Source organism: Mobula birostris, chromosome 28 (genome assembly GCF_030028105.1).
Source record: "Mobula birostris isolate sMobBir1 chromosome 28, sMobBir1.hap1, whole genome shotgun sequence".
NCBI lineage: Eukaryota > Metazoa > Chordata > Chondrichthyes > Myliobatiformes > Myliobatidae > Mobula > Mobula birostris.
Window position 1 is genome coordinate 1,209,292 of NC_092397.1, and position 27,961 is coordinate 1,237,252.

Genomic DNA, 27,961 nt, shown 5'->3' on the forward strand with positions numbered 1-27,961 from the left:
CTTAAGCTCCTTTCTTGCTTCCCTATATTCCTCAATAGACCCATCTAATCCTTGCTTCCTCAACCTCATGTATGCTGCCTTCTTCCACCTGACTAGATTCTCCACCTCACTTGTCACCCATGGTTCCTTCACCCTACCATTCTTTATCTTCCTCACCAGGACAAATTTATCCCTAACATACTGCAAGAGATCCCTAAACATCAACCACATGTCCATAGTACATTTCCCTGCAAAAACATCATCCCAATTCACACCCGCAAGTTCTAGCCTTATAGCCTCATAATTTGCCCTTCCCCAGTTAAAAATTTTCCTGTCCTCTCTGATTCTATCCTTTTCCATGATAATGCTGAAGGCCAGGGAGTGGTGGTCACTGTTCCCCAGATGCTCACCCACTGAGAGATCTGTGACCTGACCCGGTTCATTACCTAGTACTAGATCTAGTATGGCACTCCCCCTAGTCGTCCTGTCCACATACTGTGACAGGAATCCGTCCTGGACACATTTAACGAACTCTGCCCCGTCTAAACCCTTGGAACTAATAAGGTGCCAATCCATATTAGGGAAGTTAAAGTCACCCATGATAACAACCCTGTTATTTTTGCACCTTTCCAAAATCTGCCTCCCAATCTGCTCCTCTGTATCTCTGCTGCTACCAGGGGCCCTATAGAATACCCCCAATAGAGTAACTGCTCCCTTCCTGTTCCTGACTTCCACCCATACTGACTCAAAAGAGGATCCTGCTACATTACCCACCCTTTCTGTAGCTGTAATAGTATCCCTGACTAGTAATGCCACCCCTCCTCCCCTTTCCCCCCCTCTCTATCCCTTTTAAAGCACTGAAATCCAGGAATATTGAGAATCCATTCCTGCCCTGGTGCCAGCCAAGTCTCTGTAATGGCCACTACATCATAATTCCATGTATGTATCCAAGCTCTCAGCTCATCACCTTTGTTCCTGATGCTTCTTGCATTGAGGTACACACATTTCAGCCCTTCTACCTTACTGTCCTTACACCGTTTATTCTGCTTCCCTTTCCTCAAAGCCTCTCTGTATGTTAGATCTGGCTTTACGCCATGCACTTCTTTCACTGCTCTATCGCTCTGGGTCCCATCCCCCTCGCAAATTAGTTTAAATTGGTATACAGGGTGTCTGTGGAATTCATTGCCACAGATGGCTGTGGAGGCCAAGTCATTGGATATACTTAAAGTGGAGTTTGATAGGTTCTATATTAGAGAGGGTATCAAATGTTACGGGGAGAAGGTAAGAGAATGGGGCTGAGAGGGATAACAAATCAGACATGATGGAAAGGCGGAACATTCTGTATCCATTCTGTATTTAATATTTCAGTAATATTTGAGTAATCTTGCATATATATTGGTTGATTAAGAATTAGTGGTCATTTAAATAATTCACTATGAGTTATATGCAGTAGAACAGAGGGATCTAGGAATAATGGTGTATAGTTCCCTGAAGGTGGAAGCTCATGTGGATGGGGTGGTGAAGAAAGCTTTTGGTATGCTGGCCTTTATTAATCAGAGCATTGAGTATAGGAGTTGGGATGTAACGTTGAAATTGTACAAGGCAGTGGTGAGGCCAAATTTGGAGTATTGTGTACAGTTTTGGTCACCAAATTATAGGAAAGATGTCAACAAATTAGAGAGGGTACAGAGAAGATTTACTAGAACGTTACCTGGGTTTCATCACCTAAGTTACAGAGAAAGGTTGAACAAGTTAGGTCTTTATTCTTTGGAGCGTAGAAGGTTGAGGGGGGACTTGATAGAGGTATTTAAAATTATGAGGAGGATAGATAGAGTTAATGTGGATAGGCTTTTTCCATTGACAGTGGGGGAGATTCAAACAAGAGGACATGAGTTGAGAGTTAAAGGGCAAAAGTTTAGGGGTAACATGAGGGGGAACTTCTTTACTCAGAGAGTGGTAGCTGTGTGGAACGAGCTTCCAGCGGAAGTGGTTGAGGCAGGTTCGATGTTGTCATTTAAAGTTAAATTGGACAGCTATATGGACAGGAAAGGAATGGAGGGTTATGGGCTGAGTGCAGGTCAGTGGGTCTAGGTGAGAGTAAGAGTTCGGCATGGACTAGAAGGGCCGAGTTGGCCTGTTCCCGTACTGTAATTGTTACATGGTTATATCTCTAAATAGATGAATCACATACATCATCACGCTACCACGTAATACACATATGCCTCACTGAAAGGAAACACCAAGTTAGATGCACATTCTAAGCTTTCTTTGATTTAGTATACCATAGACTCGAAGGGCTGAATGGCCTAATCGTGTTTTATGGTGTATTTGGAGAGTGATCAGCTCTGGGTAGAGAGATGAGAGAGCTGAGGGTGGTGATTACCCTCACAAGAACAATGACAGGCAGCTGCACCTCAGCCCAGGTTTGAGCGAGCTCCATCAGCCTGATCACACTGAAGCATCTGTCTATCGATCTGTGCGTTGGGGGCTACGGAGCATTGGTTGGTCAAAGTAGCCCTTTCACTGCTGGCACCAACGGGACGGGGTGAATGGACTCCTTCAATAGTCCAGTAACCCTATCCCAGTGAGGATAACGGAGGTCGTGACAGGCCAACCCCGCTGGGTGTCCACGGCAACCATGGTGTCAGAAGCGAGGGTCTTGCAGCCTGGGTGTCGAAGTTTGGGATGAACGAGGAATGGACAGGAGCTGCCCCAGGGCACAGTGCCTGCCGGACGTGCCTCTCGTTCACACTGACGTTACCCAGATAGGGGCAAATAAACCACGTGGTAGATACCAAGAGCGTTAATGGTGCTCCTGATGGACACAGCCTCTTGTGCTCCTGTCAGGACAGGGTGGAACGGTCCAGCGGCCGTTAGCCCGACTTCAATTCTCACCGCTATCTGTTCTCCCCGTGACCACGCGGGTTTCCTCCGGGTGCTCCGGTTTCCTCCCACATTCCAAAGACGTACGGGTTAGGGTCAGTAGGCTGTGGGCGTGCTCTGTTGGTGCTGGATGCATGGTGACTCTTGTGGGCTGCCCCCAGCACGGTCTCGCTGATTTGACTTGGCAAACAAGACTTTCGCTGTAAGCTTTGATGTACAAGTGACAAAGAAAACTAAAGATGTTGGTTGTCGGAGAAACAACAGCCTTATCACAAGCGCAGGGCAACAGACAGGGGCTTAAGTCATCCAAGTATCACTCCAGCCCTCATCGAGGGTTCAGTGGAGCAGTGGAAAGGGTGACCAGTGTCAACATCACCAGCGATGCATCCTGGACCCAACGTACCGATGGAGTTACAAAGAAGACACAGCCACGGCTTCATTTCATTCGGAGTTTGAAGAGCTTTGTCACCAAATCTCTACAGGTGTACCATGGAGAGCATTCGAACTGGCTGCATCACAGTCCGGTACTGAGGTGGAGGGAGCCACTACACAGGGTCAAAGAAAACTGCAGAGATTTGTAAATTTACTCTGCTCCATCATGACCAACTGCCTCCATAACAACAAGGACAGCTGCAGGAGGAATGCTCCAAAAAGGTGACCTCCATCTTTAAAGACCCTGATCACCCAGAAAGATGTCAATCACCCCAATCTTCCCTCCCTGTGGGACTTGGTCTTTAGAAGCCAGGGGTAACTGCTTTGTAAAGTGTCACTGCAGCTGATGTCCCACTCCCTGGGTTTTGATGTGTGTCTGGGTTGGCAGATCTTCACAGTTACTCACAGGGCTTGGTTAAGACACACACACACACACACACGAAAGAATTGAGTACAGGAGATGGGATGTTATGTTGAAGTTGGATGAAACATTGGTGAGGCCTAATTTGGAGTATTGTGTGCAGTTCTGGTCACCTAGCTACCAGAAAGATGCAAATAAGGTTGAAAGAGTACAGAGAAAAGTAAAGATTGAATAGGTCAGGGCCTTATTCCGTGGAACATAGAATACCGAGAGGCATTGAGAAGATTGACAGAGGAGTACAAAGTTCTGAGGGGTATAGAAAGGGTAAATGCAAACAGGCTTTTTCCACTGAAGTTGGGTGGGACTATAACTAGAGGTCATGGGTTAAGAGTGAAAGGTGAGAAGTTTAAGGGGAACACGAGGGGAAACTTCTTCACACAGAGGGTGGTGAGAGTGGGGAACGAGCAGCCAGTGAAAGTGGTGTATGCGAGCGTGATTTCAATGTTTAAGGGAGTTTGGATAGGTACATGGATGGGTTATGGACCTGGGGCAGGCAGACAGTTTAACTGGTTCGGCATGGACTAGATGGGCAGAAGGGCCAGTTACTCTGCTCTACTTTTCTATAACTCTGTGACTATGAAGAGCATCCGGCTGGGGATGATCTACCTGTTGTTCCAACCTTGCACCTGTGGTAGCCATGTTGCATGCAGGCCCTGTCTGTTTCAGTTTTACAGAGACATGAGCTTACAGGCGTTGCCTCCGGCCAGGAGCCAGAGGGATTTCGGGTGTGGTGTGCGCACCGCGGAAGGCGATGGCGTCCCAGTGACAACACAGCATTGTTTACCAGAGTCACACAGCACGGAAACAGGCCGTTCAGCCCATCTGGTCCAGGCCAACACAGACTCCCATCCAAGCCGGTCCCACTTGCCTGCATTTGGCCCGTGTCCCTCACCTTTTCCATCCATGTACCAGTCCCAGTGCCCTTACAAGCAGGTTTTTTCCACCAAGGTTGGGTGAGACTACAACTAGAGGTCATGGCTTAAGGGTAAAAAGTGAAATATTTAAGGGGAGCATGAGGGGGAGCTTCTTCACTCAGAGGGTGGTGAGAGAGTAGAATGAGTGGCCAGCACAAGTCAGAAGCCTTGGTTACCAGGGGACATGCCCTCGTGAGCCCCAAATTTCATCTCTCTCCCAGGCTCCTGACAATAAACAGAGCCAAAATTCAAAACCACTGACAATGAACACCCATCCTCATTCTCGCCCAACCAGTCCGCTACACCCTATACAAAGACACCCATCCTTCCCTCCTCCACTTCCAGGGGCCACAATTCCAGTGTTCCGTGGGTCAACTTCCCGCCATGTTGGCTGTGATTCCCAGTTCTTCCCAAACTCTGTAACCCCAGTTCATTCCGACCTCTCATCTCTGTAACACCCTCTGGCTCCCACACCCATCCCCATCACTGTAAGCCCCTCCCCGTCTCTGTAACCCCCTCCACCCTGTATACCCCTCCCTGTCTCTGTAATTCCCTCCAGCCATCCAAGCTCTCTGATGTCTCTGCACTACCCCTGCTCCTGCTCCTGCCTTTCTCCGATCCCTGATACCCTTCTGTCTGGAGGATGCACCTGAGACCTGGAATCTCCTGCTGAAATCTCTCTGCTCCTCCCCACCCCCACCCCACGCCGCCCTCTGCGACCGAGTCTTGTGTCTTGTCTTTCAAGTGACCGTGCTCACTCTTTGAGATGAGATGAAGGAGATTAGCCTTTTTGTTCACAGAGACACTGAAAGATCTAAACGTGAAATGCATCGTTTGTGTCGATGCCCATCACAGTCTGACGCCCGTGCTGGGGGCAGCCCGCACGTGTCACCGTGATTCCGGTGCCAACCCGGCATGCCCGCAATTTACTCATCCTGATCCATACGGCTTCGGAATGTGGGAGGAAACCGGAGCAGTCATGGGGAGATCGTATTACAGACAGCGGAGGCAATGAACCTGGACCACTGGCTCTGTAACGCGTTATGAAGCAGTGTCGCCCCAGCCTCGTCAGCGCCCTGCAAGACCCGTTGAGTAACTGACAGCCATTGTTGGAGGTGACCACAGCTGAGGAACAGCGCTGGACTAGCCCCAGGAACAGCAGAGAGGGGCCTTTCAGGAGGAGATCCCACATCATGTGGCCCAGAGGTATCAGGGGTTCGCAGTTTGGGACCTTGCGAAAAGTGACACACCTCAGATAGGCGAGGCCGAGGATAGGTTGAGTAAGTGAGGGCTTTTCTCTTTGGGGTAAGGTTGGAGGAAGGGTGACCTGCTGAAGTGTACAAGACTATGAGAGGCATTGATAGAGTGGACAGCCAGTGCCTCTTTCCCAGTCCAGAAACGGCTAATATCGGAGTGTTTCCCAAAGAAATCCTTCCAATGAATCTCTGGGAATGGTGATCCCAGAATTCTGACCAGGTCACCTCTGTTTTGCAATGCTGACTGGTCTATGGTCTCCTAACGCACTGAATGTCTGCTTTTGGAGGGGCGGGGGGATCTTTTGAGAATACTGAGCTTTTGACTCACTCGCAACCTCTCAAGCTCGGGCAGCATGGAAGCGATGGTCAGAACAATCCAGAAGTTTCTATTAAGTTTCTTTCCTTCCCTGCCTAGCCAGGTGCAGCTCAAAACGCCATCTATGAAATCGCCAATGACACAACTGGGAGATGGAGACGGGGAGAGAGAGACAGATTGGGTGAGTAGTGTCACAACAACATCAGTAAGACCAAGCAATCGACTGTGGACTTCAGGGAGGGGAAGTTGAGGGAACACACACCAGTCCTCGTTGAGGATATTGGCAGTGGAAAGGATGGGCAATTTCAAGATCCTGGATGTCAACATCTCTGAAGATCTATCCTGGGCCCAATATGTTGATGCAATTACAAAGGCATGACAGCGGTCCGTACATGACCAAGATACTCCGTAGTATCAAGGACATCTTCAAGGAGCGATGCCTCAAAAAGGCAGCATCCATCATTATGGACCCCCATCACCCAGGACATGCCCTCTTCTCATTGCTACCATCAGGGAGGAGGTACAGGAGCCTGAAGACACACACTCAACGATTCAGGAACAGTCTCTTCCCCTCCGCCATCTGATTTCTGAATGGAACCCATGAACACTACCTCACTACTTTTTTAAATTTCTATTTTTGCACTAATTATTTATAGTGCCTATAAAAAGTATTCACACCTATCCCCCGCCCCCGAGAAGTCTTCACGTTTTATTGTTTTACAACATTGAATCACAGTGGATTTAATTTGGCTTTTCATTTCAAAGTGAAACCAGATCTCTGCAATGTGATCTAAATTAATTACAAATATAAAACACAAAATAATTGATTGCTTAATTACTCACCCCTGCAAGTCAGTATTTAGTAGATGCACTTTTGGCAGCAAATACAGCCTTGAGTCTGTGTGGATAGGTCTCTATCAGCTTTGTACATCTGGACACTATAATTTTTCCCCATCCTTCTTTACAAAACTGCTCAAGCTCTGTCAGATTACACGGAGATTGTACTTTGTAAGTGAACAGCCTGTTTCAAGTCCAGCCACAAATTCTCAATTGGATTGAGGTCTGGACTCTGACTTGGTCACTCCAGGACATTAACTTTGTTGTTTTTAAGCCATTCCTGTGTAGCTTTGCTTTATGCTTGGGGCCATTCTCTTGCTGGAAAACAAATCTTCTCCCCAGTCGCAGTTCTCTCTTGTAGACTGCATCAGGTTTTCTTCCAGGAGCTCCCTGTATTTTGCTGCATTCATTTTACCCTCTACCTTCACAAGCCTCCCGGAGCCTGCTGAAGTGAAACATCCCCACAGCACAATGCAGCCACCACCATGCTGCAGGGTAGATAGGAAGAAAAGGAATTTCAGGCTGTATATTATATACATTTCTCTGACATTAAATGTACCTATTGGTGTGTTTTTGATGTACGGTGTCTGGTTTGCACCAAACATAGCATTTCATCTGATGGCCAAGAAAACTAAATATTGGTTTCATCAGACCATAGAACCCTCTACCAGCTGATTTCAGAGTTTCCACATGCTTTCTGGCAAACTCTAGCTGAGATTTCATGAGTTTTTTTCAACAGTGGCATTCTCTTTGCCTCTCTCCGATAAAGCTGTGACTAGTGAAGCACCCGGGCAACAGTTGTTGTATGCACAGTCTCTCCCATCTCAGCCACTGAAGCTTGTAACTCCTCCAGAGTTGTCTCAGTGGCCTCCCTCACTCGTCCCCGCCTTGCATGGCCACTCAGATTTTGAGGATGTCCTGCTCTAGACAGATTTACAGCTGTACCATATTCTTTGCATTTCTTGATAACTGACTTAACTGTACACCAAGCGATATTCAGTGACTTGGAAATTTTCTTGTAGCCATCTCCTGACCTGTGCTTTTCAATAACCTTTTCACAGAGCTGCTTGGAGTGTTCTTTTGTCTTCATGGTGTAGTTTTTGCCAGGATACTGACTCACCAGCAGTTGGACCTTCCAGATCCAGGTGTATTTTTACTACAATCAATTGCAACACCCTGACTGCACACAGTGATTTCCATTTAACTAATTATGTGACCTCTAAAACCAATTGGCTGCTCCAGTGATGATTTGCTGTGTCATGTTAAAGGGGGTGAATACTTATGCAATCAATTATTTTATTTTATATTTGTAATTAATTTAGATCACTTTGTAGAGATCTGTTTTCACTTTGACACGAAAGAGTCTTTTTCTGTTGATCAGTGTCAAAAAAAAAAGGCAAATTAAATCCACTGTGACTCAATATTGTAAAACAATAAAACATGAAAGCTTCTGGGGGGGGGAAGATGAATACTTTTTTGAGGAACTGTAATTTAACTATTTAATATATTTATATATTTACTGTAATTCATGTTTTTTTTTATTAATTATGTTTTGCAACGTGCTGCTTGCTCAAACACAACAAATTTCATGACACATGCCGGTGATATTGAATACGATTCTTATTCTGACAGCCGCTGTATTTCATTTGGGGTTTGAGGAGTTTTGGTGTGTCACCAAGGATGCTCACAAATTTCTACAGGTGTGCTATGGAGAATATTCTATGTGGCCGTATCACCGCCTGGTCTGAAAGCTCCACTACACGGTATTGGGAAAAGCTGCAGAGAGTTATAAACTCAGCCAGCTTCATCATGGGCACTAGGCTTCCCACCTTCAAAAGGCGATGCCTCAAAAAGGCGTCATCCAACATTAAGGACCCCCATCACCCAGGGCAAGCCCTCTCCTCATTGCTACCATCAGGGAGGCAGTACATTAGTCTGAAGACACACACCCAATGTCTTAGGAACAGGTTTTTCCCCTCCGCTGTCGGATTTCTGAATGGACCATGGACCACGAATGCTCACTCACATTTTTGTTCCTTACTGTAACTTAGAGTAATTTTCTATGTATTGCACTGTATTGCTGCTGAAAAACAAACCTCATGGTATACAGTTTGTCAGTGGTAATAAATCTCTTTCAAACTTATTCCCTCCCGCCGCCAACACAACAGATCATCAGTTCATTGTGATCATTACTTAAACATCAAACAGTAACGTATAAAATTGAACCACCACTTACTAGGGTTACAGTTAGTCCTGACACAGTCTGGATGTGAAAAAAAAACAGGATGAAGAAAAGAGAAAGCAGATTTAAGTCCTTCAAGGTAACTTCTGCAGACATCCCAAACTATTCATAGCCACCTTCTGGGGACAGACACGTGTTAACGAGGCTATTTAATGCAAGCAGTGACCCCTCCTCTCTGTGAGAACAATTACAAGCAGAGTTAAAAACAGAAATTTGGATGTAAGAGTTATTGAGGCAATGAATCTCCGGGTAGTATATAGTGACAGATACTGACTTTGATAATAAATTTGGTAAGAGATCGACTGAAACCGTTCACTCAGATATCAGCATTCCAAGGAAACTCCAGGCTCTCCGACTCCCTCATCTAAATGTGATCCGCCGTGTCAACTAAATCTCTCCAAGTTCAGGCCAACTCAACCAGATATTCTCAGGTGCTAAACCAGTGTGTGGTTATTGAACCTGCTCAACCCAGCTCAGCGCCAGCTGGTAACTGTCTATTTCCCGGAGAAAAGGCCATGCATTCAAACCCCAGTCCAGAGACACAAGCACATGAAGTCAGCCGCCTACTCTCACAGGTTACTGAGGATCTCATCTCCCAGGACATTAAGGACTATCCAGATCACTAAAGACTGTCCATCATTACGAACCCTTATCACCCAGGACATTAAGGACTAAACAGTTTATTAAAGACCATCCATCATTAAGGACCCTCATCACCCAGAACGTTAAGGGCTATCCAGATCACTAAAGATTGTCCATCATTATGGACCCTCATCACCCAGAACGTTGAGGATTACTCAGATCTCTAAAGACTGTCCATCATTATGGATCTTTATCACCCAGGACGTTAAGGATTACCCAGATTATTAAAGACCATCCATCATTAAGGATCCTCATCACACAGGCCATGCCCTCACCTCATCCAAGGCAATCCCTCTGGCTCACATTGGACTCTCTCAGCCTTTCTCATCCACACACCCGTCCACGTGTCTGGTCCGTACGCTGACCAGGATTCCCGCTTAAACTGGCGTCCGGCCCAAATCCCGCCAATCCTTTCCTGTCCATGCCCCTGTCTAAGTGACCGCAGATTTCTCAGCCGTGCCCTCGCCCCCCCCCCCACTGCCGTGTGGAGGAAAGACCCCCATCACTAGCAGATGTTGGACAGTTGGACATGCTCGGTGACCTTTCCCCTTTGCCTTCGGAGGGAGTAACTGAGCCGGTGTCTCTCTCTCTCTCATTAACCCCAGGACCTGAAGGTGTCTGAGTTTACTGGAAATGCTGATCATCGGTGCCCTGCCCTCGGGGTTCTGTCAGCCCAACGCACTTCACTACCATCACCTCTATTGAGGCAGCCACTTCTGGAGGGAGGGGGGTCATTTTTCAGCCAGGCCTGGGAGTTCAACACGTGTCGTCAACCATCACAGAAAAGTGGAACGCAAACAGCCACGGTCCGGTGACCCAACGCCAGCCCTGTGACCAACCCGGTCAGTCAAACAGCCCGATCCTCCCCGGTGATGCCAGGGGCCGGTCCGGTGACCCAACGCCAGCCCTGTGACCAACCCGGTCGGTCAAACAGCCCGATCCTCCCCGGTGACGCCAGGGGCCGGTCCGGTGACCCAACGCCAGCCCTGTGACCAACCCGGTCGGTCAAACAGCCCGATCCTCCCCGGTGACGCCAGGGGCCGGTCCAGTGACCCAACGCCAGCCCTGTGACCAACCCGGTCGGTCAAACAGCCCGATCCTCCCCGGTGATGCCAGGGGCTGGCCCATCCACAGAAGGGACCGGTCCGGCCCTGGGGTCTGAACACTGTAGAGAATCCTCCTGGCGTCTCAGAGAGTAGGGGGGGGGGGGGACAGCGGCTGCACACTGCACACCTCTCACCGTCTGACCGTGTCAGAGATCTAGGAACTGTGTCCAAGTGGGAGAACAGAACTTTGTTCTGGGAATTCCAACATGATCCGGTGGTCGGGGCAGAGACCCATCATTTCCCCACTCCCGCGCTGTCCCAACAACCGCACCAATCGGGTCGGGGGTGGGGGAAAGGGGGAGGGATAAGCTCCTCTGAGACGCACAGAGAGTCACGAAACAATGTCACATCCTGCTGTGTCAGCGTGGTTTGTGACGGGCCGGCTGGGGTCTCTCTGTAAGGCTACTAGCCCTGGACAGTTAGCCTGTTAAAACCAAACACAACAGTAAAAATCACACAAGCTCTGTGTTACTCACAATCTTAGCAACATGGACACATACACACACACTTAACAGACACCCCACGCACTCAGACATACAGACAAATATACACAGATGTGCGCGCACACACACACAAACACACACTTAGACAAACATACAGTCAAGCATCCAGAAACAGACATACACACACACACTCCCTCTCACCAAAATATACATACACACTCACAGACACTCACAGATTTACACACACACACACACACACACAAATTTCCCTTCAGCTTCCTTACACACAGACCCACAAACATTTCCCCCCACACACAGAATCACAGGGTCACACACAAACACACACACAGAGACTCACACACAATTGTCACACTGCACATACATTGACACACATCTCCCTCTTACTTCACACATACACAAACACACACACACACGCAGATACACCCTTTGCACACACACACCACCACAGGGCCCTGATACAACTAACACAAGAGGCCACACACAGCAGGGGTGGTCACACTATGCTGAGTGCTGACAAACAGTCTGCCCACCCCCAGTACCCGAGGGCTCCCACTACCCCGACATGTCCCATCCAGTCCGGGTCTTTCACCTGCCCGAATCGGCGGGCGACGGCTCCCAGTGGGGCTGGGGTCGTAGGTCACCGTTGACGTGGCTGTTTGCTGTGGCCGCAGATCCAGACCATTGAAGGGTTTGGACCGCCGATGAGAGGGTGAAGATGAAGGGAGAGGGAGGGGGTGTGTGGGGAGCTGTGGTATGTCGAATACCATGGATGACAGCTGGAGATGGAGGTCATGAGGTTCCAACCATCCCAGCGGCAGGAAAGACCGACAATTATACCAATGTCTCCACAAAATAGAAAGGTCTCATGCAGAGACAGATTCCAGGAGCTCCCCTTAATGTTAAAAAGGAGAAGACATGTTCAGGATACAGAAACAGGTACTGTACAGTGTGGAGTGTGTTACGCAGGAAGATGTGTATATCAAGCAGCATATTATGCAAGGAGATATGTATGTCGGGCAGCGCGTTAGGCGGGGAGATGTGTACGACGGGGAGAGTGTGTGTGTGTGTATGTATCGTACAGCGTGTTACACAGGCAGCATGTGTATTGGACAGTGTGTTACACAGGGAGTGTGTGTATTGGACAGTGTTTTACATGGGGAGCCTGTGTATTGGACAGTGTGTTACACGGGGGGTGTGTGTATTGGACAGTGTGTTACACAGGGAGTGTGTGTATTGGACTGTGTTACACAGGGAATGTGTGTATTTGACAGTGTGTTACACAGTAAGTATGTGTATTGGACAGTGTGTTACACAGGGAGTGTACATATTGGACAGCACATTACATAGGGTGTGTGTGTATTGGATGGTGTGTTACACAGGGAGTGTGTGTATTTACAGTGTGTTACACAGGGAGTGTGTGTATTTACAGTGTGTTACACAGGGAGTGTGTGTATTTACAGTGTGTTACACAGGGAATGTGTGTATTTACAGTGTATTGCACAGGGACTGTTTGTATTGGACTGTGTGTTACATAGGGAGCATTTGTATTGGATGGCGTGACACACAGGGAGTGTGTGTATTGGACAGTGTGTTACACAGGGAGTGTGTGTATTGGACAGTGTGTTACACAGGGAGTGTGTATATTGGATGGTGTGTTACACAGGGAGTGTGTGTATTGGACAATGTGTTACACAGTGAGCGTGTGTATTGGACAGTGTGTTACACGGGGGGTGTGTGTATTGGACAGTGTGTTACACAGGGAGTGTGTGTATTGGACTGTGTTACACAGGGAATGTGTGTATTTGACAGTGTGTTACACAGTAAGTATGTGTATTGGACAGTGTGTTACACAGGGAGTGTACATATTGGACAGCACATTACATAGGGTGTGTGTGTATTGGATGGTGTGTTACACAGGGAGTGTGTGTATTTACAGTGTGTTACACAGGGAGTGTGTGTATTTACAGTGTGTTACACAGGGAGTGTGTGTATTTACAGTGTGTTACACAGGGAATGTGTGTATTTACAGTGTATTGCACAGGGACTGTTTGTATTGGACTGTGTGTTACATAGGGAGCATTTGTATTGGATGGCGTGACACACAGGGAGTGTGTGTATTGGACAGTGTGTTACACAGGGAGTGTGTGTATTGGACAGTGTGTTACACAGGGAGTGTGTATATTGGATGGTGTGTTACACAGGGAGTGTGTTTATTGGACAGTGTGTTACACAGGGAGTGTGTATATTGGATGGTGTGTTACACAGGGAGTGTGTTTATTGGACAGCGTGTTAACCCGGTGTCTGTCAGTTGGTGTTTTACACCCGGTGTTTGTGCATTGCACAGTGTGTGTACTGGCCATTGAGTTACACCTGTATTACTCGGGAAGATGGATGTATTAGGTGTGTTGTGACTTGGTACTCTTTCTGTACCTCCCACAATGAATGTTTTTTTTAAAACTTGTTAGCAAGTTACCTGAGCTGATTCTTTCTCATTGTTTCACGGAGACACTGTTTGCTTCCTGTAGTGCTATCTCTGTGTCCTGAACATGCACTGTCACATTCTCTCCGCTTGGTGTCAGTCTCCGACACACAACAGACAATCTGCTCTGTTTCACAGTGAGTGCTGGCTCCAATCTCGGTTTACTGAAAACCGCAGCTCTTCAATGCCTGAAGCCGGGCTTGTCTCCCAGAAACGGGGAAGTAAGACCACTGGCTGTTGTCCGCAGTGTCGGGAAATCTGAGGGTTGTACATCCATACCACAGCTCAGGAATAATGAGAACAGAGGTCACATTGACAGGTTACAATCACCAGAGGCAGGAGCAATGGGTTGTCCCAGATCCAAATCACCCCCTCACCCATTCACCCCTCTGCTCACCCACCTTTTCCCTGGCAGCTTCCTGTGGGACGTGCGATGCATCCCAACCCAACTTGTTCAAATGAATCTGTAGGGATTCTTATCCTCATGCACGCCCGATCCCAACATCTGACGATGGTCCTGACCCCAGCTGAACCCAACACGACCTTTACCCCAAGCCTTATTGGATTCAAAAGATGGCCTTTACCCTGATTCCTAATGAGCTTAACATGATCTTTACCTGACCCCCACGGAAACCAACGCAACCTTTACCTGACCCCGTTCTAAACCTAACACAACCTTTATCCTGAATGTCTATGGAGCAATATCTCTGGGACAGAAGCCAAGGATGTGTTGTTGAACACCCACCTCCATTCCCAATCAAAGCTTCTGTTGCGATTCCCCAAGAAAACTATTATTCCCCCAATCCTCAACTGCATCCCTCTCGTTCCTGCCCCATTCCCAAAACCCCTCCACCACTTCCGCCCGAGTCTCCTTCATACCCCCACTCTCAATGATCCTCCTCATCCCATACTCAATGACCCTCCTCGCCTATCTCCTTCCCACTCCTCATATCTCGGTGAGGCTCACCCCACTCTCACCCCACCTTCACCCATCTCCCTGGCCACACCATCGATCTTTTCAATCCCCTCATTCCCCAACACCACCACTCCTCACTCCCAAACCATTTCTGCCGCATGGATCTCTTTCACACTCCAGTCTCCAGCTTGCTCTTTATCCCATCTCATTCCTGCCCGCTGATCTCCTTGGCCCCCTCCTCTTTCTCAGTGATATCCCTTGCACCCCGCTAATCACCCACCTCAGAAACGTCCTTGCCACATCTGCCCAATCTCCGCCTCTCTCCTTCAGCCCTACCCTCATGCCCATTCCTCCAATCTTTGATTCACCCCCCCCCCCCCACCATCTCATTCAAACTCCTCGGATCACTGTGAGCGCCCCTCCATTCTCAATGCCCTCCCCACACCCATCTCGTTACCCCCTTCCCTTTTCAGCCAGTTTCCTATTGCCCCTCCCGCGGAATCTCTCCAGCCAGGCTGAGGTGGGGTGGGGTTTAACCACCTGCCTTTGCTCCTGTCCCGGGTTGTACCAGCAGCGATGTTCCAACATGTTTCCATGGCAACTGGTGTCCCCTCCCCCCCAAACTCTCCCTCCCTCCTCCCTCCAACTGCGAGTTGTTGTTATGGCTGAACTCCGGGGAGAGTCTGCGCCACCGAATCTGGGAGGGACAATTCGCAACGCGGGAGGCTCAGACCAGCCAGTTACCATGGAAACAAGTCAGCATCGCAGCTGACAATGGTGCACCCACTGGGCAAGGCGACTACAGTGGTGAAACTGGGCGTCAGGGAGTGGTGAGCTTACTGGGAGGGACAGTGTGAGAGAGTTCGAGGATAGGACACAACATCAGATGAGACTGCGCAGTTGACCAGTACCGGCAAAAGATGGTGCAGGAGACAAGCTCACAGATGTTTTAAGGAAGATGCCAAGTTTCATCCATTCAGACCAATGAGGAGCAGGGGGACAGACTGTGTCCATGCAGGGGACAAGCAACGTTTAACTGAATGGCAGCCCATTTTCCCACGGAACAGAGAGCACAGACATCGGGAAGGGCAGACGCAACTGGTGACTGTGCCTGGTCACACGGGCAAGGTAAGTGACTCCGTCAGTCAGACAGAAAGGGGAAGTGACAGTGTCTGGTCAGATGGTCAGACAGACGGGGGAGGTGACCGTGTCTGGTCTCACAGTCAGACGGACAGGGGAGATGACCGTGTCTGGTCAGACAGAGAGGGGAGGTGACCGTGTCTGGTCAGACGGAGAGGGGAGGTGACCGTGTCTGGTCTCACAGTCAGACAGACAAGGGAGATGACCGTGTCTGGTCTCACAGTCAGACAGACAGGGGAGGTGACCGTGTCTGGTCAGACGGACAAGGGAGGTAATTGTGTCTGGTCTCACAGTTAGACGGACCAGGGAGATGACCATGTCTGGTCAGACGGACAGGGGAGGTGACCATGTCTGGTCAGACAGACAAAGGAGGTGACCGTGTCTGGTCAGACGGACAGGGGAGGTGACCGTGTCTGGTCAGACGGACAGGGGAGGTGACCGTGTCTGGTCACACAGTGAGGTGGACACAGAAGGATCCCTGCTTCCTCAGATCTGACTGGACAATACTTGTCGCTGTGGCAAAGATAGCCATGATCCTTGGTAAGGGGAGAGGGGAAGAAGGGTTTACCTAGGTTAACCGTGAGTTTTACGCGCCCTCCGTCCAGCTCCAGCCTCAGGGTGTCCGCAGAGTCCTTGGACGTTGTGGCCATGAGCAGGCCGTAGGCCCGCTGGGACATGAACCTCAGCGAGATGTCCTCCGCCTCTGTGTGCGTCGGCTGGGGCACCATGATCTTTAGGTACATGCTGCCGTCGTAGCTCAGAACAGTGCCCTCTGGGGGGGGGAGCAGAACAGACAGTGAGGGGTGCAGAAAGATCAGCAGTGGGGGTTACAGACAGGGCGAGTCATGGGACCTTCGGCCAGATGGGTTACAGACAGGGTGAGTGTGCACAGGGTGATGGGACCAACGGCCAGCGGGATTTGACAGGAACTGAAGGGCGACTTCACACAGAGGGTGCGTTTCCTCCCACCATCCAAAGACGTACGGGATTAGGGTTGGGTGATTGATGTACATACATTGCAGAATAGACCCTTCTGGCCCTTCAAGCCAAGCTGCCCAGCAATCTTCCCAACTTCACCCTAGCCTAATCGCACGGCAATTTACAATGACCTACCCATCGGTCTGTCTTTGGACTGTGGGTGGAAACCAGAGCACTTGGAGGAAACCTACAGGGTCACGGGGAGAGCAGGAATTGAACCTGGGTCACCCGTGCTGTGAAGCGTTGAGCTGACCTTTGTGCTACCAGGGCCACCCCAGCACGTTGGTATCAGAAGCACAGGGATACTTCCCGCAGCATATCCTCGGACTGTGTTGGCCATATATGTCACTGTACGTGTGACAAACCTTTATCATGCATTGCTATTTGTACCTTTCTGACAGACCATGTTCTCACTTAACACATCAAACACAGTCACAGCCAGATTTGATCCACCAATAGTTGAGATGTTTGCGTGTTCAGAGAGCTTCACAGTCTGGGATCTCTGTCCCTTGAATCTGTGTGAGTTATTTTGTCCCGGGAAAGGTGTTTGAACATTCTGGTGTGTCTCACTGTAGTTTGTAATTCAAAGGAACCACTGTCAGACTCAGAATATTAAAGTAAACAACATCACCGTAGCTGTTAAAATTGTATGGAATTGTATGGTGTTAGCTTTGATCTTAAGGATAGAAACAAAAGACAAAATACTGGAGGAGCTCGGCAGGTCAGGCAACACCTATTGAGGGCCCAGAGCCTTCGTCAGGACTGCAAAGGAAGGGGGAAGACGAGAACCTGAGCCCCTTCTCTTCCCCTCACCTATCTGTCACCTCCCTCCGATGACCCTCCTCCTTCCCTTCCTTCCATGGTCCGCCCTCTCCTGCTATCAGATTCCTTCCCCTCCAACCCTTTACCTCCAAGTTCAAAGTTAATTTATTATCGAAGTCCATCACTATCCTGAGATTCATCTACCGCAGGCCTTCACAGTGGAACAAAGAAATACAATAGAATCAATGAAAAACTACAGACAAACTATCAATGTGCAAAGGCAAATTCTTCCAGCTTCCCACTTCATCCCCCAGCCAACCTCCTCCTCCCTCTCACCTCTCACCTGCCTATTTGTACCCTCCCCTCACCCACCCTCTCATTCTGGCTTCATCCCTCCTCCTTTCCAGTCCTGATGAAGGGTCTGTTTATCTCCCTCCATAGATGCTGCCTGACCTGCCAAGTTCCCCAGCGTCCTGAGTGTGTTGAAGAAGATTTCCACGTCTGCAGAATTCCTTACGTTTCATGGTGACGTATGCAACTGGCGATTGGGAGACTCAACTGAGAGGCTCCCTGGGAGAATTGCTGCACGTTGTGCGGAGTACTGATCTGTATATTAATGGAGTCAGCTTCTGTCTGGGTGTGATCAGTGTTGCTACTCACTGCTCCCCCTCCTTCAGGTCGTGGGACTGAGTTGCCTCTGGTGTCAATACTTCACGTTCTTTACCATCAGCCACCCCCCCCCCCCACTCTGGGACATGGGCTCTGGGTCCCGTCTGAGGATCTTGCGTCAGCTCAAGTTGCAAAGGAGAAGTGTGGGATCTACTCAGGAAGAACCCAGACGGCTCGGGGACTACTCAGTGGTGTCTGTAGTGGTGGGTGACCTCCAGATAGTCAGACTGACACTGCACGCCCCCTCACTGGATACAGAAGGTGAGCGGGGTGGGGGTAGAGTACTTTTGTTAAGGTTGACAGAGTAGGAGGCATTCTGCACAGGGCTACATTTCTAATTCCTCCCCCATCTAAGGGCGGGGAGACCTTCAAAGAGAGATGGTTGGTGCTGGGTTCTCCACTGAAGGAGAGACCTTTAGAGAGGGGAAGGGCTGGACCTGGGCTTCCCAAGGTGGGGTCTCTCCCCTAAAGGATGCACCCTCTGTGTGGTCTGTCTGTACAGGAGAGGTGACAGAGTTTCGGAGGGGCAGTGGGGTGGGGGAACGACTGGTCCTTGTCTCCCCACCAGAGGAAGAGGAGACCTTCAGGGAGAGCAGGCTGAAGCTGAGGTGGTTGCCGCTGGGAGAAGGAGAGGCTCTGAAGTGACACCGACAAGTTCCTCATGTTCTCCCTGGCACCCATGAGGGGGAGAGAGAGTTTGGTGCCCCTTACGCCCGAGGGTTGGAAAGTGAGTCACCCCCCCACACCCCCCCCACTTCCCAGCACCTCCCCACTCCCCAGCACCCCACACCCCACTCCCCAGTGCCCCACCCCCATTCCCCAGCACCCCCCACGACCCTCACTCCCCAGCGCCCCCCACAACACCCCCACTCCCCATTGCTCCATCCCCCACTCCCCACTCCCCACCCAGCGCCCCCCACGACCCCCCCCACTCCCCAGCACCCCATCCCCCCCACTCCCCAGCGCCCCCCCACGACCCCCCACTCCCCAGCGCCCCACCCCCCCACACCCCACCCGACCAACCTGTCTCGCAGTTCCTGCCGAAGAACCCTGTGCCGGTGCAGTCGCAGATGTATCGGTTCCAACCCTCCCGGCAGCTGCCGCCATTGCGGCAGGGTCCGCTGGCGCACTGCCGGAGGGTCTCCCGGGAGCAGAAGCCGCTCACGCCGCCGGCGCTCTGCATCTCGGCCAGCCGCCGCACGTCCCGGCTCTGGCCGTCGATGAACAGGTCCCGCACGCAGCCCACGTAGCCGTAGTTGAGGAAGGCCGTCCACAGCTCCGGCGGCAACGCCACGTCCAGCCGGTTCTCGGGGAGCCCGCCCAGGTACATGGCGCTGTCCAGGTCCAGAATCTCGCTCTCCCCATTCGCCATGAAGGGCAGGTGACGGCTGTTGACGGAGATCGAACCTGTGGGCGGGACGGCAACAGGCACAGCCATCAGGGAGTCCGCTCGGCCCATCTGGTCCCGTCCCGTCCCGTCCAGACACGCTGGAATCCATTACAGGAGCTCGCCATGATGGTCAGCAGAGAGGGGACTTGGGACTGACTGGAGCAGAGGAGAGTGGACAGCCTACGTCTCTGGTGACTCCAGCCGCGGACACAACAAGGGGAATTGAGTATAAGAGCAAAGAGATCCTTCTGCAGCTGTACAGGGCTCTGTTGAGACCACACCTGGAGTACTGTGTGCAGTTTTGGTCTCCAAATTTGAGGAAGGACATTCTTGCTATTGAGGGAATGCGGCGCAGGTTCACAAGGTTAATTCCTGGGATGGAGGGACTGTCATATGTCGAAAGATTGGAGCGACCGGCCTTGTATACACTGGAATTTAGAAGGCTGAGAGGGGATCTGATTGAAACATATAAGATTATAAAGGGCAAACAACAGGAATTCTGCAGATGCTGGAAATTCAAGCAACACACATCAAAGTTGCTAGTGAACACAGCAGGCCAGGCAGCATCTCTAGGAAGAGGTGCAGTCGACGTTTCAGGCCGAGACCCTTCGTCAGGACTAACTGAAGGAAGAGTGAGTAAGGGATTTTTGAAAATTGGAAGGGGAGGGGGAGATCCAAAATGATAGGAGAAGACAGGAGGGGGAGGGATGGAGCCAAGAGCTGGACAGGTGATAGGCAAAAGGGGATATGAGACGATCATGGGACAGGAGGTCCGGGAAGAAAGGCAAGGGGGGGGGACCCAGAGGATGGGCAAGAGGTATATTCAGAGGGACAGAGGGAGAAAAAGGAGAGTGAGAGAAAGAATGTGTGCATAAAAATAAGTAACAGATGGGGTACGAGGGGGAGGTGGGGCCTAGTGGAAGTTAGAGAAGTCGATGTTCATGCCATCAGGTTGGAGGCTACCCAGACGGAATATAAGGTGTTGTTCCTCCAACCTGAGTGTGGCTTCATCTTTACAGTAGAGGAGGCCGTGGATAGACATGTCAGAATGGGAATGGGATGTGGAATTAAAATGTGTGGCCACTGGGAGATCCTGCTTTCTCTGGCGGACAGAGCATAGATGTTCAGCAAAGCGGTCTCCCAGTCTGTGTCGGGTCTCGCCAATATATAAACGGCCACATCGGGAGTACCGGACGCAGTATATCACCCCAGTGGACTCACAGGTGAAGTGTTGCCTCACCTGGAAGGACTGTTTGGGGCCCTGAATGGTGGTAAGGGAGGAAGTGTAAGGGCATGTGTAGCACTTGTTCCGCTTACACGGATAAGTGCCAGGAGGGAGATCAGTGGGGAGGGACGGGGGGGACGAATGGACAAGGGAGTTGTGTAGGGAGCAATCCCTGCGGAATGCAGAGAGAGGGGGGAGGGAAAGATGTGCTTAGTGGTGGGATCCCGTTGGAGGTGGCGGAAGTTATGGAGAATAATATGTTGGACCCGGAGGCTGGTGGGGTGGTAGGTGAGGACCAGGGGAACACTATTCCTAGTGGGGTGGCGGGAGGATGGAGTGAGAGCAGATGTACGTGAAATGGGGGAGATGCGTTTAAGAGCAGAGTTGATGGTGGAGGAAGGGAAGCCCCTTTCTTTAAAAAAATGAAGACATCTCCCTCATCCTGGAATGAAAAGCCTCATCCTGAGAGCAGATGCGGCGGAGACGGAGGAATTGCGAGAAGGGGATGGCGTTTTTGCAAGAGACAGGGTGAGAAGAGCAATAGTCCAGATATCTGTGAGAGTCAGTAGGCTTATAGTAGACATCAGTGGATAAGCTGTCTCCAGAGACAGAGACAGAAAGATCTAGAAAGGGGAGGGAGGTGTCGGAAATGGACCAGGTAAACTTGAGGGCAGGGTGAAAGTTGGAGGCAAAGTTAATAAAGTCAACGAGTTCTGCATGCGTGCAGGAAGCAGCGCCAATGCAGTCGTCGATGTAGCGAAGGAAAAGTGGGGGACAGATACCAGAATAGGCACGGAACATAGATTGTTCCACAAACCCAACAAAAAGGCAGGCATAGCTAGGACCCATACGGGTGCCCATAGCTACAACTTTAGTTTGGAGGAAGTGGGAGGAGCCAAAGGAGAAATTATTAAGAGTAAGGACTAATTCCGCTAGACGGAGCAGAGTGGTGGTAGAGGGGAACTGATTAGGTCTGGAATCCAAAAAGAAGCATAGAGCTTTGAGACCTTCCTGAAGGGGGATGGAAGTATATAAGGACTGGACATCCTTATATTATTATTAAGGGATTGGACGCGCTGGAGGCAGGAAGCATGTTCCCGCTGATGGGTGAGTCCAGAACCAGAGGCCACAGTTTAAGAATAAGGGGTAGGCCATTTCGAACGGAGTTGAGGAAAAACTTTTTCACCCAGAGAGTGGTGGATATGTGGAATGCTCTGCCCCAGAAGGCAGTGGAGACCAAGTCTCTGGATGCTTTCAAGAAAGAGATGGATAGAGCTCTTAAAGATAGCGGAATCAAAGGTTATGGGGATAAGGCAGGAACTGGATACTGATTGTGGATGATCAGCCACGATCACAGTGAATGGCGGTGCTGGCTCAAAGGGCCGAATGGCCCACTCCTGCACCTATTGTCTATTGACTGTCCATCTCCCTCTGCAGATGATGGGTCTGGATTAAGTGGACATTGAGAGGGTGTGACACACACACACACATTTTAGGAGCAGCTTCTTCGCCTCTGCTATCAGATTTCTGAACGGTCCATGAATTTATCCGCACTACCTCACTATTTAGTGTAATTATTTTTAATATTTTGTATTGTAACGGAGCAACTAACGTATTGCACTCTACTGCGGCCACAAAACAACACATTTCGTGACATACAGTACTATGCAAAAGTATTCACCCTCGACCCTGGAAGGTTTCATGTTTTATTGTTTTCGAACATTGAATCACAGTGGATTTAATTTGGCTTTTTTGACACTGATCAACAGAAAAAGACTGTTTTGTGTCAAAGTGAAAACAGATCTCTAAAAAGTGATTTAAATTAATTACAAATATGAAACATAAAATAATTGATTGCGTAAGTATTTACTCCCTTCCAGTCAGTATTTAGTAGATGGACCTTTGGCAGCAATTACAGCCTTGAGTCTGTGTGGATAGGTCTCTATCAGCTTTGCACATCTGGACACTGTAATTTTTCCCCATTCTTCTTTAAAAAACTGCTCAAGCTCTGTCAGATTGCATGGGGAACAGCCATTCCTGTGTAGCTTTGGCTTTATGTTTGGCAATCATTGTCTTGCTGGAAAACAAATCTTCTCCCAAGTTGCAATTCTCTTGTAGACTGCATCAGGTTTTCCTCCAGGATTTCCCTGTGTTTTGCTGCATTCATTTTACCCTCTACCCTCACAAGCCTTCCAGGGCCTGTTGCACTGAAGCATCCCCACCACACTTAACAGTAGGTATGGTGTGTTTTTGATAATATTTTTGATTGTGTTTTTGATGATGGCATTGTACTGGATGACTGGGAAATTTCAAATTTTACTCTGCTATTTAAGAAGGCAGCAGAAAGGAAACTAGACCTGTCAGCCTGACATCAGTGGTTGGGAAGTTGTTGAAATTGATTGTTAGGGATGAGATTACGGAGTACCTGGAGGGACATGACGAGATAGGCCAAAGCCAGCATGGTTTCCTGAAAGGAAAATCCTGCCTGACAAACCTACTGCAATTCCTTGAGGCAATTACAAGCAGGGTAGACAAAGGAGATGCATTGGATGTGGTGTACTTGGATTTTCAGAAGGCCTTTGACAAGGTGCTGCACATGAGGCTGCTTAGCAAGATAATAACCCATGGAATTACAGGGAAGTTACTAGCACGGGTGGAGCATTGGCTGGTTGGCAGAAAACAGAGAGTGGGAATAAAGAGATCCTATTCTGGCTGGCTGCCAGTTACTAGTGGTGTTCCACAGGGGTCAGTGTTGGGACCGCTGCTTTTTACGATGTATGTCAATGATTTGGACTATGGGATTAATGGATTTGTGGCTAAATTTGCCGATGATACAAAGATAGGTGGAGGAGTGGGTAGTGTTGAGGAAACAGAGAGCCTGCAGAGAGACTCGGATAGCTTAGGGGATTGGGCAAAAAAGTGACAAATAAAATACAGTTTTGGAAAGTGTATGGTCATGTACTTTGGTGGAAGAAATAAGCAGGAAGACTATTATTTAGATGGGGAGATAATTCAAAATGCAGAGATGTAAAGGGACTTGGAAGTCCTTGTGCAAGATACGCTAAAGGTTAACCTCCAGATTGAGTCGGTGGTGAAGAAGCGAATGCAATGTTGGCATTCATTTCTAGAGGTGTACGATATCAGAGCAGGGATGTGATATTGAGGCTCTATAAGGCACTCATGAGACCGCACTTGGAGTATTGTGTGCAGTTTTGGGTTCCTTATTTTAGAAGGGATATACTGACATTGGAGAGGATTCAGAGAAGATCAATGAGAATGATTCCAGGAATGAAAGGGTTACCGTATGAGGAACGTCTGGCAGCTCTTGGGCTGTATTCCCTGGAGTTCAGGAGAATGAGGGGGGATCTCATAGAAACATTCTGAATGTTAAAAGGACTGAACAGATTAGATATGGCAAAGTTATTTTCCATGGTAGGGGAGTCGAAAAAGCAACAATTGTACCAGTGCCTAAGAAGAATAATGTGGGCTGTTTAATGACTATCGCCCGGTAGCACTCACATCGACAGTGATGAAATGCTTTGAGAGGTTGGTCATGACTAGACTGAACTGCTGCCTCAGCAAGAACCTGGACTCATTGCAATTTTCCTATCGCCACAATAGGTCATCAGCAGATGCAATCTCAATGGGTCTCCACGTGGCTTTAGACCACCTAGACAACACAAACACCTACATCAGGATGCTGTTCATCGACTATAGCTCAGCATTTAGTAATATCATTCCCACAATCCTGATTGAGAAGTTGCAGAACCTGGGCCTCTGTACCTCCCTCTGTAATTGGATCCTCGACTTCCTAACCAGAAGACCACAATCTGTGTGGATCAGTGATAACCTGTCCTCCTCACTGACGATCAACACTGGTGCACCTCGGGTGTGTGCTTAGCCCACTGCTCTACTCTCTATGTACACATGGCTGTGTGGCTAGGCATAGCTCAAGTACCATCTATAAATCTGCTGACAATACAACCATTGTTGGTAGAATCTCAGGTGGTAACGAGAGGGCGTACAGGAGTGAGATATGCCAACTAGTGGAGTGGTGTCACAGCAACAACCTGGCACTCAACGTCAGCAAAATGAAAGAGCTGATTGTGGACTTCAGGAAGGGTAAGACGAAGGAACACGTACCAATCCTCATAGAGGGATGAGAAGAGAGAGTGAGCAGTTTCAAGTTCCTGGGTGTCAAGATCCCTGAGGATGGAACCTGGTCCCAACATATCAAAGTAGTTATAAGGAAGGCAAGACAGTGGCTATACTTCACGAAGAGTTTGAAGAGACTTAGCATGTCAACAAATACACTCAAAAACTTCTATAGATATACCATGGAGAGCATTCTGACAGTCTGCATCACTGTCTGGTATGAGGGGAGTAGCCGGACCGAAAGAAGCTGCAGAAGGTTGTAAATCTAGTCAGCTCCATCCTGGGCACTAGCCTACAAAGTTCCCAGGACTTCTTTAGGGAGCGGTGTCTCAGAAAGGCAGCGTCCATTATTAAGGACCTCCAGCACCCAGGTCATGCCTTTTCTCACTGTTACCATCAGGTAGGAGGTACAGAAGCCTGAAGGCTCACACTCAGTGATCCAGGAACAGCTTCTTCCCCTCTGCCATCCGATCCCTAAGTGGACATTGAAGCTTTGGACACTGCCTCACTTATTTTATAATATACAGTATTTCTATTTTTGCACGTTTCAAAAATCTGTTCAACATATATAATTGATTTACTTGTTTATTTATTTTTTTATATTTTATTATATTTTTTCTCTGCTAGATTGTGTATTGCATTGAACTGCTGCTGTTAAGTTAACAAATTTCATGTCACATGCCGGTGATAATAAACGCGATTATGATTCGGACTCAGATTTACAGCTGTGTCATATTCTTTCCATTTCTTGATGTACTCTAAGCAATATTCAGTGACTTGGAAATTTTCTTGAATCCATCTTGTGCTTTTCAAGAACCTTTTCGCAGAGCTACTTGGAGTGTTCTTTTGTCTTCGTGTTGTAGTTTTTGCCAGCAGTTGGACCTTCCAGATACAGGTATATTTTTACTACAATCAGTTGAAACACCCTGACTGCACAGGTAATCTCCATTTAACTAATTATGTGACTTCCAAAACCAATTGGCTGCACCAGTGAATATTTGGTGTGTCAGATTGAAGAGTGAATACTAATGCAATCAATTATTTTGTGTTTTATATTTGTAATTAATTTAGATCACTTTGTAGAGATCTGTTTTCACTTTGAATTGTAAGTCTTTTTCTGTTGATCAGGGTCAAAAAAAAGCCAAATTAAATCCATTGTGATTCAGTGTTGTAAAACAATAAGACACAAAAACTTCTAGGGGGGGTGGGTGGGTTATAGGCACTGTTAATTTAGCTAGGGTGCCTATACTTATGCACGGTACTGTAATTGTCATTGTGGAGCAGTGAGCGAACGAGTTGGTAAATCTAGCAGGAACAAATGGTGGTGGGTGGAGCGTCATGCTGACAGGTGGCAGAGAAGGTCTGCCAGGGAGGGGTGTTAGACAGGTGGCAGAGAAGGTGGCAGAGGTGTGCCAGGGAGGGTGTTAGACAGGTGGCAGAGCTGTGCCAGAGTGGGGTGTTAGACAGGTGGCAGAGGTGTGCCAGGGAGGGTGTTAGACAGGTGGCAGAGAAGGTGTGCCAGTGAGGGGTGTTAGGTGGCAGAGAAGGTCTGCCGGGGAAAGGTGTTAGGTGGTAGAGAAGGTGGCAGAAGTGTGCCAAGGAGAGTGTTGGACAGGTGGCAGAGCTGTGCCAGAGTGGGGTGTTAGGTGGCAGAGAAGGTGGCAGAGGTGTGCCAGGGAGGGTGTTAGACAGGTGGCAGAGGTGTGTCAGGAAGGGGTGTTGCACAGATGGCAGAGGAGGTGTGCTGGGGAGAGGGGATGGGGTGCATGTGGGATAGGTGGCAGAGTCGGAGTCCCAGGATGGGGGGTGTCATAGGTGCAGACACACCCAGCCCTGAGACACCAGGCAAGGTCATTCGATTTCAAATAGTTGGTTTACTGATCAGAACAGAATGTCTCTCTGGTGCTTCCCACTCCCTCCCCTCTCCCTGCCCCCTTCCCACTCTCAGTCCACATTAGAAACCCATATCTCTGCTTTAACCCTCCCACTAGACCTGAAAAACTGAGAAGAAAAGGGTGCAGAGAAGATACATGAGAATGCTGACAGTACTCGGAGACCTGAGTTGTAGGGAAATGATGGAACTTTATTCCTTGCTTTGTAAGAGGCTAATGTGTGACCTTACAGAGGTGTGTAGAACCATGCGGGACACAGATAGGGTGTAGGGGACTGAGGGGTGACCTTATACAGGTGTATAGAACCATGAGGGACACAGGTAGGGTGTAGGGGACTGAGGGGTGACCTTATACAGGTGTATAGAACCATGAGGGGCACAGATAGGGTGTAGGGGACTGAGGGGTGACCTTATAGAGGTGTGTAGAACCATGAGGGACACAGATAGGGTGTAGGGGACTGAGGGGTGACCTTACAGAGGTGTGTAGAACCATGAGGGACACAGGGTGTAGGGGACTGAGGGGTGACCTTACAGAGGTGTGTAGAACCATGAGGGACACAGATAGGGTGTAGGGGACTGAGGCGTGACCTTACAGAGGTGTGTAGAACCATGAGGGACACAGATAGGGTGTAGGGGACTGAGGGGTGACCTTGCAGAGGTGTATAGAACCATGAGGGACACAGATAAGGTGTAGGGGACTGATGAGTGACCTTACAGAGGTGCATAGAACCATGAGGGACACAAATAGGGTGTAGGGGACTGAGAAGTGACCTTATAGAGGTGCATAGAACTATGAGGGACACAGATAGGGTGTAGGGGACTGAGGGGTGTCCTTATAGAGGTGTGTAGAACCATGAGGGACAC

At 49.2% G+C, this 27,961-nt stretch overlaps 1 protein-coding gene across 1 annotated transcript in view; it reads right to left on the reverse strand.

The window, feature by feature from the left end:
- LOC140188906 (neurexin-2-like) overlaps nt 1-27,961 on the reverse strand; it is a 698,418-nt gene that overhangs the window by 49,388 nt on the left and 621,069 nt on the right. The window contains exons 9-11 of the mRNA XM_072245561.1: nt 19,460-19,843; nt 16,596-16,799; nt 9,275-9,301 (exon numbers count right to left, since the gene is read on the reverse strand). Coding sequence (XP_072101662.1) covers nt 9,275-9,301; nt 16,596-16,799; nt 19,460-19,843 — 615 coding nt within the window. The remainder of the gene's footprint in view (nt 1-9,274; nt 9,302-16,595; nt 16,800-19,459; nt 19,844-27,961) is intronic.